This window comes from Oncorhynchus mykiss, chromosome 19, assembly GCF_013265735.2.
Source record: "Oncorhynchus mykiss isolate Arlee chromosome 19, USDA_OmykA_1.1, whole genome shotgun sequence".
NCBI lineage: Eukaryota > Metazoa > Chordata > Actinopteri > Salmoniformes > Salmonidae > Oncorhynchus > Oncorhynchus mykiss.
In genome coordinates, this window is record NC_048583.1 from 49,566,256 (window position 1) to 49,582,394 (window position 16,139).

The 16,139-nt window shown below is 42.4% G+C and overlaps 1 protein-coding gene across 1 annotated transcript in view; it reads left to right on the forward strand.

Moving 5' to 3' along the window:
* LOC110498063 (EARP-interacting protein homolog) overlaps positions 1 to 16,139 on the forward strand; it is a 45,856-nt gene that overhangs the window by 400 nt on the left and 29,317 nt on the right. Inside the window, exons 2-4 of the mRNA XM_021574629.2 lie at positions 2,061 to 2,144; positions 8,408 to 8,540; positions 10,078 to 10,240. Of these exons, the coding sequence (XP_021430304.1) occupies positions 2,061 to 2,144; positions 8,408 to 8,540; positions 10,078 to 10,240 (380 nt within the window). The remainder of the gene's footprint in view (positions 1 to 2,060; positions 2,145 to 8,407; positions 8,541 to 10,077; positions 10,241 to 16,139) is intronic.

Sequence of the window (16,139 nt, forward strand, 5' to 3'; positions counted from 1 at the left end):
CAATGTACGTCAACATTTTTGCTTTGCAATGTCATCATGTTTTAGTGATACATTCGTCACGTAAAGCCCTGTATAGGCATAGCATTACATACTGTACATACATGCACTACCGGTGCACTACCGGTCAGGAGTTTTAGAACACCTACTCATTCAAGGGTTTTTCTTAATTTGTACAATGTTCTACATTGTAGAATAATAGTGAAGACATCAGAACGATCAAATAACACATATGGAATCATGTAGTAACCAAACAAATGTTTTTTTATTTTTTTTATTTGAGACTCTTCAAATAGCCTCCCTTTGCCTCGATGACAGCTTTGCACACTCTTGGCATTCTCAACCAGCATCTGGGGCAGTCTTGAAGGAGTTCCCACGTATGCTGAACACTTGTTGGCTGTTTTTCCTTCACTCTGCGGTCAGACTAATCACAAACTATCTTAATTTGGTTGAGGCCGGGGGATTGTGGAGGCAAGGACATCTGATGCAGCACTTCATCACTCTCCTTCTTGGTAAAATAGCCCTTACACAGCCTGGAAGTGTGTTGGGTCATTGTCCTGTTGAAAAACAAATGCTAGTTCCACTAAGCCCAAACCAGATGGTATGGCGTACTGCTGCCGAATGCTGTGGTAGCCATGCTGGTTAAGTGTGCCTTTAATTCTAAATAAATCACAGACAGTGTCACCAGCAAAGCACCCCCACACCATAACATCTCCTCTTCCATGCTTCATGGTGGGAACCACACATGAGGAGATCATCCATCTCACAAAGACACAGCGGTTGGAATCAAAAATCTCCAATTTGGACTCCAGACCAAAGGACAAATTTCCACCGGTCTATTGTCCATTGCTCGTGTTTCTTGGCCCAATCAAGTCTCTTATTCTTATTTGTGTCCTTTAGTAGTTGTTTCTTAGCAGCAATTTGACCATGAAGGCCTGATTCACGCAGTTGATGTTGAGATGTGTCTGTTACTTGAACACTTGAACACTTCATATAATGTTTACATACCCTACATTACTCATCTCATATGTATATACTGTACTCTATACCATCTACTGCATCATGCCATCTTGATGTAATACATGTATCACTAGCCACTTTAAACAATGCCACTTGTATATGTTTACATAGCCTACATTACTCATCTCATATGTATATACTGTACTCAATACCATCTACTGCATCTTGCCTATGCCGTTCTGTACCATCACTCATTCATATATTTTTATGTACATATTCTTCATTCCTTTACACGTGTGTGTATAAGGTAGTTGTTGTGAAATTGATAGGTTAGATTACTCGTTGGTTACTACAGCATTGTCGGAACTAGAAGCACAAGCATTTCGCCACACTCTGCTAACCATGTGTATGTGACAAATAAAATTGGATTTGATTTGAAGGCTTTTTTGGGGCTGCAATTTCTGAGGCTGGTAACTCTAATGAACAGAGCAGAGGTAACTCTCTGTCTTCCATTACTGTGGTGGTCCTCACCAGTTTCATCATAGCGCTTGATGATTTTTGCGACTGCACTTGAAGAAACTTTAAAAGTTATTGAAATGTTCTGTATTGACTGACCTTCATGTTTAAAGTAAGGATGGACTGTTGTATCTCTTTGCTTAATTTGAGCTGTTCTTGCCATAATATAGACTTGGTCTTTTACCAAGTCTTCTGTATACCCCCCCTACCTTAATGCTCAAATGCATTAAGAAGGAAAGAAATTCCACAAATTAACTTTTTAAGAAGGCACACTTGTTAACTGAAGTGCATTCTAGGTGACTACATAATGAAGCTGGTTGAGATGATGTTGTCATCAAGGCAAAGGGTGGCTAGTTGATGAATCTTAAATATAAAATATATTTTGTTTTGTTTGACACTTTTTTTTGGTCAATACATAATTCCATATGTGTTATTTCATAGTTTTGATGTCTTCACTATTATTCTACAATGTATAAAATAGTAAAAATAAAGAAAAACCAGTGAATGAGTAGGTGTTCTAAACCTTTTGACCGGTAGTGTACATTAGTTACAGTTTTACAATGTACCAACTGTATTTTGTTTTGCAGGCTCGTGCACTTACTTCTCAGACAGCTGAATCGGATGCCATTCGCTTTCTTGTGGGCACTCAATCTCTCAAATTTGACAATCAGGTGAGTCAAACGACTGTACTTACCAAGTGTAGTACACCTTACAGCTGTATATAGCCTATCCAGTGGAAGACCATCTAGGAAGGGTATTGGTAGTGTCTGTTCTTCTAATGTGGGGCCCACTTTTGGATGTAATCTAAAGTTGTACTAAAAGCGTACTATATATTTTTGATGGGAACAACATCCACAGTGGACTCACTTTATCCTTTATCTGATGTAGCTCTTTGGCTGTGTAGTTATGTGTGGACCAGGTAGTGTTGTGTGGACCAGGTAGTGTTGTGTGGACCAGGTAGTGTTGTGTGGACCAGGTAGTGTTGTGTGGACCAGGTAGTGCTGTGTGGACCAGGTAGTTCTGTGTGGACCAGGTAGTGCTGTGTGGACCAGGTAGTGCTGTGTGGACCAGGTAGTGCTGTGTGGACCAGGTAGTGCTGTGTGGACCAGGTAGTGCTGTGTGGACCAGGTAGTGCTGTGCGGACCAGGTAGTGCTGTGCGGACCAGGTAGTGCTGTGCGGACCAGGTAGTGCTGTGCGGACCAGGTAGTTCTGTGCGGACCAGGTAGTTCTGTGCGGACCAGGTAGTTCTGTGCGGACCAGGTAGTTCTGTGCGGACCAGGTAGTTCTGTGCGGACCAGGTAGTTCTGTGTGGACCAGGTAGTTCTGTGTGGACCAGGTAGTTCTGTGTGGACCAGGTAGTTCTGTGCGGACCAGGTAGTGCTGTGTGGACCAGGTAGTGCTGTGTGGACCAGGTAGTGCTGTGTGGACCAGGTAGTTCTGTGCGACCAGGTAGTGCTGTGTGGACCAGGTAGTGCTGTGTGGACCAGGTAGTGCTGTGTGGACCAGGTAGTGCTGTGTGGACCAGGTAGTGCTGTGTGGACCAGGTAGTGCTGTGTGGACCAGGTAGTGTTGTGTGGACCAGGTAGTGTTGTGTGGACCAGGTAGTGTTGTGTGGACCAGGTAGTGTTGTGTGGACCAGGTAGTGTTGTGTGGACCAGGTAGTGTTGTGTGGACCAGGTAGTTCTGTGTGGACCAGGTAGTTCTGTGTGGACCAGGTAGTGCTGTGTGGACCAGGTAGTGCTGTGTGGACCAGGTAGTGCTGTGCGGACCAGGTAGTGCTGTGCGGACCAGGTAGTGCTGTGCGGACCAGGTAGTGCTGTGCGGACCAGGTAGTGCTGTGCGGACCAGGTAGTGCTGTGCGGACCAGGTAGTGTTGTGTGGACCAGGTAGTGCTGTGAGGACCAGGTAGTGCTGTGAGGACCAGGTAGTGCTGTGTGGACCAGGTAGTGCTGTGAGGACCAGGTAGTGCTGTGAGAACAGGCTTAGCCTTGGCCTTTGGCACTATTATTGGGCTGACTACAACCCATCCTTGTGCGTGTGTGTGCGTGTGTGTGCGTGTGTGTGTTTCCTAGGTCATCATGCAGACAGACCACAGAAACAGTTGGCCATAAATGTGTGTGTGTAATTACTGATTTCAGAGAGGGAGAGAGGAGAGACTGATGTCTGTGTTGAAATGGTTTTGGCATCCTTTGGTGAGAAAATGGTCTATGTTTTTTTTTTTAATTCTGGCTGTGGGTGTTCAAATATGTCGCTGGAGCCCATTCCAAATCTATCCCGGTGGTTGAACAGACAAACAGTACTTATGTTTGATCACCCACGCCATGTTTTTGAGAGGAAAATACTTCTAATGATAGTACTGCTGTGATGCCTGCACCAAGCACTGTTGTTGAGAATTGAAAAACAGAATTTTAGGTGTTTTGTACCAGCATTTCTGAATGCATTGCAGTCACAACAAAGGGAGCAATAATTTCATCCCATCCTTATCACAATGCTGTTTCACTTATGATTATTGGCTGTTCCAGCAAGTGGACTCCTCCTTGAAGATGGTTTCAGTCCCACCCCCAGCCATTGGTCACATAGAGACACCACCTGATTGTCTCTGGCCTCAGGTACTTATACAGTAGCTTGGACGTGTCACTAAGCTTCCTGCCTCTGTAATGTGGGCTTCAGATATCTAATTTATACCCTCCCTTCCTCTCACCTTAAGTGCCACTCCAGCCTTGAGAGGGCAGCGCAATATGAATGGCAGAACTTTGGGGCTCCCCCAGTTTGTGTGGCATTAAAACATCTCAGCCCTGCCACTTCTGCCAGTTCCCTTCTCCTCTGTCCCACTTACTGTCATCCGCACCACTAAAGAGCTTTAACTAAAGGCCCAAAAGTGGGGACCGTCGGCTAGCTCCTTTTTATCCATAATTACAACGGGCTGGGAAGGAAGCCCGACTGGGCTGAGAGAGGGATGCAGGGATAAGTCACTCCGCTGGCTCCGGCTGGGGAATAACGCAGGATAAATCACCCATGGGACTTGTCCTCCACCCTGGGTTCATTCAGGGGCCCTATTACTGCTCTTCCTCTTCCCTCCAATTACCCTGTCCCACCAACACCGGAATTTATTTGTGTGTCTCCCCTCCATAAAATTATAACTTTGTGTAATAATCTTTGCTCGTTGTGGTCCAGCCCAAGGTTAATGGCAGCCTGTGTGACTTTGAGGCAGCTGAAGGACGCTGTATTCTGCTGCTCCGATACTCTGCTCCTCTCCTCCCTGCCTGTAAAAAGTGAATAGGGTAGAGGAGTGCCTGGAGTTATTGTCCAGTGCAACCAGATTAATGGCCCCCACAGTGTCGTGAGACTCAGCCTTATTAGAATGACGGGTGTTATTAACCACATCAAACCTCTTGATTGTCGCTGCTTTACCACCTAAGTCAAATATCTATAAAATAGATTTCCATAATGGTCAATTCAAATAGGCCTAAGTCAAGTCAATAGAAGTTCCCATGTCCTGCACACAGCTTGCTTGCAAATATTAGGCCTACGTTTTCTATTGTAATGCCAACTCTTTAGTCTGCTGACCTTGAAGATGATAGCAAGATAGCTTCATGGCTGTTAGACAAACTGCAATCTATTAAACAGGAAGCTTTGGGTCCACAACACCTCTCAACCATTGCCCAATGAAATTGCCATTGATAAAATGCAATTGTGTTTGTTGTCTGTAAGTGTTTGCCTGCCCATACCATAACCCCACTGCCACCATAACCCCACTGCCACCAATCTGTTCACAACGTTGACATAAGCACATCACTTGCCCACACAACGCCATACATGCTTTCTGTCATCTGCCCGGCACAGTTGAAACCGGGATTCATCCGTGAAGAGCACACTACTCCAGCGTGCCAATGGCCATCGAAGGTGAAGATTTGCTCACTGAAGTCGGTCACAATACCAAACTGCAGTCAGGTCAAGACCCTGGTGAGGACGTGAGCACGCAGATGAGCTTCCATGAGACGGTTTCTGACAGTTTGTGCAGCAATTCTTTGGTTGTGCAAACCCACAGTTTCATCAGCTGTTTGGATGGCTGTCTCAGACAATTCCGCAGGTGAAGAAGCTGGATGTGGAGTTCCTGGTCTGGTGTGGTTACACGTGGTCTGCGGGTTGTGAGGCCCGTTAGATGTACTGCCAAATTCTCTAAAATGACAATGGAGGCAGCTTATGATAGAGAAATTAACATCTCAATTAACATGTCTGGCAACAGATCTGGTGGACATTCCTGCAGTTAGCATTTCAATTGCACACTCCCTCAAAACTTGAGACATCTATGGCATTGTGTTGTGTGACAAAACTGCACGTTTTAGAGTGCCTTTAGCACAATTGTCCCCAGCACAAGGTGCACCTGTGTAATGATCATCCTGTTTAATCAGCTTCTTGATATGCCACACCTGTCAGGTGGATATATTATATTATATATATATATATATATATATATATATAACTATATATATATATATATATATATATATATATATATATATATATATATATATATATATATATATATATATATATATATATATATATATATATATATATATATATATATATATATATATATATATATATATATATAGTTATATATATAGTTATATACAGTGCCTTGCGAAAGTATTCGGCCCCCTTGAACTTTGCGACCTTTTGCCACATTTCAGGCTTCAAACATAAAAATATAAAACTGTATTTTTTTGTGAAGAATCAACAACAAGTGGGACACAATCATGAAGTGGAATGACATTTATTGGATATTTCAAACTTTTTTAACAAATCAAAAACTGAAAAATTGGGCGTGCAAAATTATTCAGCCCCTTTACTTTCAGTGCAGCAAACTCTCTCCAGAAGTTCAGTGAGGATCTCTGAATGATCCAATGTTGACCTAAATGACTAATGATGATAAATACAATCCACCTGTGTGTAATCAAGTCTCCGTATCAATGCACCTGCACTGTGATAGTCTCAGAGGTCCGTTAAAAGCGCAGAGAGCATCATGAAGAACAAGGAACACACCAGGCAGGTCCGAGATACTGTTGTGAAGAAGTTTAAAGCCGGATTTGGATACAAAACGATTTCCCAAGCTTTAAACATCCCAAGGAGCACTGTGCAAGCGATAATATTGAAATGGAAGGAGTATCAGACCACTGCAAATCTACCAAGACCTGGCCGTCCCTCTAAACTTTCAGCTCATACAAGGAGAAGACTGATCAGAGATGCAGCCAAGAGGACCATGATCACTCTGGATGAACTGCAGAGATCTACAGCTGAGGTGGGAGACTCTGTCCATAGGACAACAATCAGTCGTATATTGCACAAATCTGGCCTTTATGGAAGAGTGGCAAGAAGAAAGCCATTTCTTAAAGATATCCATAAAAAGTGTCGTTTAAAGTTTGCCACAAGCCACCTGGGAGACACACCAAACATGTGGAAGCAGGTACTCTGGTCAGATGAAACCAAAAATGAACTTTTTGGCAACAATGCAAAACGTTATGTTTGGCGTAAAAGCAACACAGCTGAACACACCATCCTCACTGTCAAACATGGTGGTGGCAGCATCATGGTTTGGGCCTGCTTTTCTTCAGCAGGGACAGGGAAGATGGTTAAAATTGATGGGAAGATGGATGGAGCCAAATACAGGACCATTCTGGAAGAAAACCTGATGGAGTCTGCAAAAGACCTGAGACTGGGACGGAGATTTGTCTTCCAACAAGACAATGATCCAAAACATAAAGCAAAATCTAAAATGGAATGGTTCAAAAATAAACATATCCAGGTGTTAGAATGGCCAAGTCAAAGTCCAGACCTGAATCCAATCGAGAATCTGTGGAAAGAACTGAAAACTGCTGTTCACAAATGCTCTCCATCCAACCTTACTGAGCTCGAACTGTTTTGCAAGGAGGAATGGGAAATAATTTCAGTCTCTCGATGTGCAAAACTGATAGAGACATACCCCAAGCGACTTACAGCTGTAATCGCAGCAAAAGGTGGCGCTACAAAGTATTAACTTAAGGGGGCTGAATAATTTTGTACGCCCAATTTTTCAGTTTTTGATTTGTTAAAAAAGTTTGAAATATCCAATAAATGTCATTCCACTTCATGATTGTGTCCCACTTGTTGTTGATTCTTCACAAAAAAATACAGTTTTATATTTTTATGTTTGAAGCCTGAAATGTGGCAAAAAGTCGCAAAGTTCAAGGGGCCGAATACTTTCGCAAGGCACTGTATATAACTCATTTGTGCACAAAATTGTAGAGAAATAAGCTTTTTGCGTGTCTCAAATTTCTGGGATCTTTTATTTCATCTCATGAACCGTGGGACTAATGCTTTACATGTTGCGTTTATATTTTTGTTCAGTGTAAATAAAAAAGGAAATAGTAACACAATAAAATTACAGTGATAATAACATACTAATTTCACAGATAGTGACCCCTGCCTGCTCTGGTGTTCCACACGTTACTTATCATATGTCGTGAAGGGTGCAAACTAGATTTGATCGGTTTTCCTCTATTGGACCTTTCTTTCCGTCTAAGACGTGGCACTCTCTGTAACTCCTCTGAATCTGATTTCAAGTTCTGAAGGAGTGTTTAATCGCTGCTTTTAAGAGGAAATCAAGACAAAAATCGCAGTGGGTGTGTGAAGTTAATATATCTTAATAAGTGATGTCTGCATTTAAGGTTGTGTTCACTGTCATATTAAAGACGGAACCTTTTTGTGTGAGGGGTGCTTTGAACTGCTGAGGGTTAGGGCGACTGGTGAAAGATGAGGGGGAGGAGGCGCTCCTCTGTCTGTTCTCACTAGAACCTTGTCCACAGTGCTCTCCCCTCTATCGCTCTCCTTCCCTCACTCTCTCTCCTCCCGCCTCTTTCTCTCTCCGCTCTTCCTTTCTCCTTTCCACAGATCCACATCATTGACTTTGATGATGAGAATAACATCATTAGTAAGAGCGTCCTGCAGCACCAGGCAGGGGAGATATGGCACATCAGCGCCAGTCCTGCAGATAAAGCCGTGCTGACGACCTGCTACAACAAAAGTGAGGCTCCCGCCCGCGCTCCCCTTGCATCTCTCTTTTTTTCTCCTACTCTCTCTGTCTGTCTGCCTCTCTCGCTCTTTATCTCTCATTTTTTCAGTCTCTTGTTCCTGTCTTTATGTTACTAGTCTCTCTCACAACTAGGGGCCAGTGTTTTTCCTGCTCAAGTTGTGTGTTCAGGAAAATCTCATGACCCCATAAGGTATAGCAACTGCATTCTGCCTTGAAATGAAAGGATGTTACTTAAGGTAACCATCTAGGCAAGGCGGTGAGAACCCTGCTAGCCAGCCATGTGTACCCCTGACCATGGCCAAGATATGACACACAAGCCCAGACTCACACCATGCTCCCACCCTGCCATTTCACGCGAGCAATTATGCTAAAGTAACACGTCCCATTTCTCTCACACTCCTTCTGGCAACAGTTGCCTCGAGACAATTACAAATCTAAACAAACATGAAGAGACGATTTGGATGAGAAAGAGTGGAGAAAAAAAAGTAATTACATTTCTGAGTTTATTAGATGGATGCCTTTGGCCTTGGTGGGGTTAGTGACAGTTGGAATCAGCTCTGGGTGTAGGCTACTGTAGTTGTGAAGAGAGAAACCGGGAGAGAGGCATTGAAAACAAGGCCACAGCACTCTCACTCTCCTCTCTTTGGGGAGGGCTGTGATACACATTATGTCAGAGTGCAGTTCAAGAGAGAAATGTAATTACCATGACATCCAATCTAATGGAGTAGCCCCAGTCAAAAACACGTGAAGATCATATGCCCTCACTTTACCCACTATCGTTTTCTCTACAGGTGCTGCTGAGGCCAATTCCTTCCTATTCACTGTCTGATCTGGGGAGATGGGCTGTCTCTCTTGTTGTGGTGTGGTGGAGGTGTGAACGGGGCATAGCTTTACATGTGTAGACAGCCATGACAGAGTGAGAGACTGGGAGAGCAGGGAGGCGTGGAGGCCAGGGTAGGCCTTTAGGGGCAGCTGAAACCAGAGGGAGAGGCCCACAGTTAGTTAGTCTCTCGCTATGTCTCTCATTCTGTTTCTCTTTCTTTATATCTCCTCTCTCTTGCTCTATTGCTCTCTTTCACAATCTTCATCCCTCTCTCTGCCTCTCTTCTCAGCTGGGCCCTACACTCTTCAGCTCACATGATGACAGCTGCTGCTGGAATGGGTTAGACCTCAGAGACCAGACCAGACCATCCCACTGTAGACACACATGCATGTCAGACATGGAATTTATTTTTATGAAGAATGTTTCTGTCACTTGACATGCTCGATCTATCTACTCACGGTCAGCTCGCTGTACATTTCAGGACACTCAAGAAATGGATTTGATTGCAAGCCAGCACCTACAGGGATCTAGCTGTACCAGGTTTATGAGAACCCCAAAACAGGTCCCTAAGTAGGTCCTATAGATCTGGTCCAGCTGGAACCCTGCATGTGCTGTCTTTCATTCACACCCATGTCCTGAGTGAGTTCCCAGTTCCCACACCTTCTTCGGGTCTGTAACTCTGCCTGTTTCTCCTGTCCCCTCCAGCCAGTGAGAGTCGCGTGGTGACGTGTGGGGCTGTTTGGAGGATGCCCCCAGAGTGGGAGTCAGGGAGCCATGAATCCCCAGATGATCCCCACAACTCCCACAACCCCCAGAACCTGGAACTCCTCTGTCACCTTGACAACAGCTCCCACGGCAACGCCTCCTGGTAGGTTTCACTCAGACCATAACCTACAGCTACAATACTGTATACAACAAAACACAACACAGTCATATCAATTCAACCCTGAAACTATAGGGTTTCCACAACCTCCTGTTTTGATCATTTTCTCTGCTCTTTTCCCCCTTGTTCTCTGTTCCTCTATCTCATCTGCTTTCCTTCTCCCCCTCTATCTCTCTATCTTTCACCGTTTGACTCCATCTCCTTTTTTTTTGTCTTTTTAAAATCTATCGCTCTGCTTTTCACCATTTATACCACTATACTCACTTCATTCTCCCTCTTCATCTCTTATCACCCTCTGTCACTTTCCCTGTCTCTCTGTCGCTCTCTCTCTCTCCTTCCCTCACTCCCTCTCTCTCCCTCCCATACAGAAAGGTATCCTGGTCTATACTTTACCATACTATCCAGCAAATCAAAAGTATTTCTGTGAAAGTTATCAGAACATTAGTTTGGTTGTGGCAAATATTCTCATAGCGCTAGAACTGTCCAGTCGAGGTGATGATTATAGAATGTTTGTATAAAACATTTGCCTGATATTGCAAGAATGTTCCTAGAACATATTTAATCTGTTCTTTAAAGATTCCCAGAATGTTTCATTAGATTGTGGGGACAAGGGATATGTTCCCAAAACACAAAAACTGTCCGGTTGTGCTGACATTTACGTGAAGTTTGTATCAGGGTGCACCAAACGTTGCTTTGATGTTGCAAGAATGTTGACAGAACAGCCTTTCTGAATTCTTTAAAATTTCCCAGAACATGTAATTAGGTTGTGGGAACAGTGTAGGTACATGGGTTCCCAAAACACAAAATATGCTTAGTTGTGATGACATTCATACAATGTTTAAGTTGGGTTGCACAGGACATTACCTTCATCACATATGTTGAAAGTCTTATAAAATGTGATTTTATTTAGATAGTGCTTCCTTTAAATAACTTGAACATTTGATTTGAATTGTTGTGTGTTCATATGCTTCTCAGAACCTTCAAACTAAGAACCTTCAAACTCAATAAGAAAACAATTTGACGTTTCCTCAATTTCAAAATCACATTTCATAATAAAACATTTAACACGTGATGAAGAGAAGTGCACAGCATATAAAGAGGATGAAGTTATGGTGAATAACACCGTTACCCAGAGAAATACTGGTTAGACTTCTTATGGCTGTAGGGGCAGTATTGAGTAGCTTGGATGAAAGGTGCCCAGAGTAAATGGCCTGCTCCTCAGTCCCAGTTGCTAATATATGCATATTATTATTACTATTGGATAGAAAACACTCTGACGTTTCTAAAACTGTTTGAATGATGTCTGTGAGTATAACAGAACTCATATGGCAGGCAAAACCTGAGAAGAAATCCAAACAGGAAGTGGGAAATCTGAGGTTGGTCGATTTTCAACCCAGCCCCTATTGAATACACAGTGGGATATTGGTTATGTTGCACTTCCTAAGGCTTCCACTAGATGTCAACCGTCTTTAGAAACTTGAATGAGGCTTCTACTGTGATGTGGAGCCGGATGGGAGTTGTTTGAGTCAGTGGTCTGGCAGAGAGCCAGGTCCTGGTCAAGCACATTTCACATGATGGCGACCTGCGTTCCATGGCTTTTCTACAGACATAGGAATTCTCCAGTTGGAACGTTATTGAAGATTTATGATGATAACATTTTTGAAGTTTTCGTTCGGCTGGACCCGCACGAGCGTTTGGATTTGTGTACTAAACACGCTAACAAAAGTAGCTACTTGGACATAAGTAATGGATATTATCGAACAAAACAAACATTTATTGTGGAACTAGGATGCCTGGGAGTTCATTCTGATGAAGATCATCAAAGGTAAGGGAATATTTATAATGATATTTCTGATTTCTGTTGAACATGGCGGATAATTCATTTTTTTCTGAGCGCCGTCTCATGATTTGCTTTTCTGACACAGCGGTTGCATTAAGGAGAGGTATATCTATATTTTCATGTCTAACAATTGTATTTATCAACATTTATAATGAGTATTTCTGTAAAATGATGTGGCTCTCTGCAATATCACCAGATGTTTTTGGAACTAGTGAACGTAACGCGCCAATGTATACTGAGATTAACTTTATCAAACAAAACATACATGTATTGTGTAACATGAAGTCCTATTTGTGTCATCTGATGAAGATCATCAAAGGTTAATGATTAATTCTATCTCTATTTGGGCTTTTTGTGACTCCTCTTTGGCTGGAAAAATGGCTGAATTTTTCTGTGAGTTGGTGGTGATCTAACATAATGTGGTGCTTTCGCTGTAAAGCCTATTTGAAATCGGACACTGTGGTGGGATTAACAACAAGATTACTTTTAAAACGGTATAAGATACATGTATGTTTGAGGAATTTTAATTATGAGATTTCTGAATTTGGCGCCCTACACTTTCACTGGCTGTTGTCATATCAATAATAATAATAATAATATATATATTTTTTAAACACAACATACCATTGGAACACAGGAGTGATGGTTGCTGATAATGGGCCTGTGTATGCCTATGTAGATATTCTATAAAACATCTGCCGTTTCTAACTACAATAGTCATTTACAACATTAACAATGTCTACACTGTATTTCTGATTCATTTTGTTATTTAATGGACAAAAAATGTGCTTTTCTTTCAAAAACAAGGACAATTTTTAAGTGATCCCAAACTTTTGAACGGTGACGTACATACATTACCGGTCAAAAGGTTTAGAACACCTACTCATTGAAGGGTTTTTCTTTATTTTTTACTATTTTCTACATTGTAGAATAATAATGAATACATCAAAACTATGAAATAACACATATGGAATCATTTAGTAACCAAAAAAGTGTTAAACAAATCAAAATAGATTTGTTATTTTTCAAATAGCCACCCTTTGCCTTGATGACAACTTTGCACACTCTTGGCATTCTCTCAACCAGCTTTATGAGGTAGTCACGGATAACACGATCCATCATACATATTTGGTGTGTCATCATTGTGGTCTCTGACGTGTGAAACAAACTTCAACTTGCGCCTTTTTTCAATGCTGAATTAGAATGTTATTAAGAAAATAGAGGATTGTCAAATTCTTTGGCGCAAACGTCCTCTCTGAATTTAAAACTAATCCTCAAAGTAATAATCTAGTTTTTCAAAATGATCTGTAATCTAATTCCAATATTGCTGGTATTACAGTTAACGTTTTTTGTAATCTCTTACATGTAATCCGTTACTCCCCAACCCTGCCTACAATACAATCATCAAATGAGAATTGCCATTCAATATGGAAAGGAACATAATGGGGATATATTCCAGTCTGCTTTCTTAAGCTTTCATTTGCATGCTGAGAGTGTTGTGGTAAAATTTGGTCAAGCTTTTACTGTATATAACATTTGATAAATGTTCTTGTACTGTTCTGAGGACCTCCAAAGACGAGGTAAAATGTATATTGTGTGAACATCAATGGAATATTATGTTAAACCTAAAACAAATATGCTCTGAACTTCAGTCTTACAACATTAAGGAAATGTCCTGTGCAGCCTAACCTAAACCTTGTATGAATGTCATCACAATTGAGCGTGTTTTGGGAACATATCTCTTGTCACGTCCCCACAATGTTACCACAACCTAATGAAACGTTCTGGAAACCTTTTAAAGGACAGACAAAATGTACTCTGGGAACATTCTTGTAACATCAGGTCAAGGTTTTTTGCACCCTAAAAGTAACATTGTAGAATCATCCACACAAATGGACAGTTTTTATGTTTTGGTAACATATTTTTTGGGATGTCCCCACAATGTTCACACAACTTAATGAAACAATCCGGGAACCTTTTAAAGAACAGATTAAATGTTTTATAGTTAGTAGACGTTCTTGCAACATCAGGCAAATGTTTTATGCAAACATTCTATAATCATCTCCACGAATGGAGTGTTCTTTCACAGAACCTATTTTGGATGGCTGGGAAAACATTACTGTTACATTGTGTTATTACATTACCTGGAAACCTAAAGAGAACCTAAAGAGGACTCCTAATGTTAGATACAACTCTAGCTAGATCATAATGGGAATCTTAGCTAATGTTCTGGGAATGTTCCCCGTTAGCTTGGTATGCTGTGCTGTGCTGTGCAAAGTATTGACTGACCTACATATCCCAGGGCTCAGCCACTGCTCACACCTTTTCTTATAGCTGCATACACTACATTCACCATCATTTAATGTACAGGAAAATAAAATCAATGCTCAGCCCATTTTTTACTTCGGTAGCTGCCTCATCCCTTTGGAAAAAATGATGCATTTTAGCATTTCAAATGACATGTTTCCATTTTGAGTCTTCCCTGAGCAGTATTTTCTCATTTTAGAGAGGTGTGTGTGTGTGTGTGTGTGTGTGTGTGTGTGTGTGTGTGTGTGTGTGTGTGTGTGTGTGTGTGTGTGTGTGTGTGTGTGTGTGTGTGTGTGTGTGTGTGTAATAGCCTTCTGTTGATGAAGATCCAAGGGTGGGTGTGGTGTGACTCTGAGGAGGAGATTGATGATTCTGGTGTCAGACATCCTCAGAGCTGCAACATTCTGAATGGCATGTTTCTGAATCTGTTTCTATATCTGTGTATGTGTTCTGTTTGCTATGTGAGCCTTGTATCCTTTGCTTTGTTGTATTGGCTCTGAGAAATGGATGGCTTTGGTTTGGTACCCACCTCGTCCATCTCTTTCAGGCTGCAGCCCCCGCTCCCTCTGACTACACTGGCAGGAGTACAGCAATCAGTGTGTGTGTGTGTGTGTGTGCGTGTGAAGCCTTGTTTGAGCGAGAGTATGTCTGTCTGTACGTCCTTTATGCCTGTCCCACCATCCTCCACCACGTCTCTTATATTCAGCCACCATATCCCTCCTTAGTCTGGGTGGACAAACATTTTGGCTAGTGTCATGTTGTGAAGCGTGCCTGGATTGAAGAAACAAACAAAGCTTTAAAATATATATATATATATATATATATATATTTCTCTCCCCTGCTTTGGGGAGCCAAGCACCTCATTTCGACTTGGAGCAGCACCAGGCTCAGGAATCGATTCCCATGGAGCAATTAGGACCAATCAGGGCCTGGGTGAGCACCTTGAGGAATCATGAAGCTCAACAGACACACTGTTTTATTGTCTACACTGTGGGGTGACAGGAGGGGGGGTAAAGTTTGTTTTGTTGTATATCTACGTGGGCTGGGGTGTGTGTATGTCTGAGTGTGGAGCCTATTTGGACAGGGGTGTGTGTGTCTATGAGTGTGGAGCCTATGTGGACGGTGTGTATGCCTGTGTGTTGTTGGCGGGGGGGGGGGAATTTATCACAGAGTGTGATTTGCACTCCAAGGGACTGTTAGCAATCAATGTTAGCCCAATGGGAGCCCAGATAGTCATGCAGGCCAGTCAATACTGTCAGTAATGTGAGCGGCCATGGCGACCCGTCTTCAATTGTACACTAACATGGCATGGCTGATTTTTAATCCTGCCCCCCCCCCCCCCTCACACGCACACACACATTTTACGTTGTTCCCTCTCATCCCCTTTTTCTTAGTTCCTTTCTCTCTCTCTCTCTCTCTCTCGGCCTTACCTTGGACTTAGCTCTATGCTACTGATCCCTCACTGTAACTCTGTAGCCAAGCCAAACTGATTTCTCTGTGTTTCTCTATTCCCCAAAGCAGACCAGTCTAATACAATGAGCAGTGTGTGCATCGATTGCTATCGAATTAAACTCATCTGAATGCAAAGCAGACAAGGAAACAATCTCATGAGAAGGAAGAAGGCAGGCATCTTGTCCTATACTGTCTGAGCTATAAACTCCCTTCCCCAGCAGTCCTCCATGTATTTACATATTCCCTCCCTACCAGGATGCCATGCCGCTCTAGTTCAAATGCACA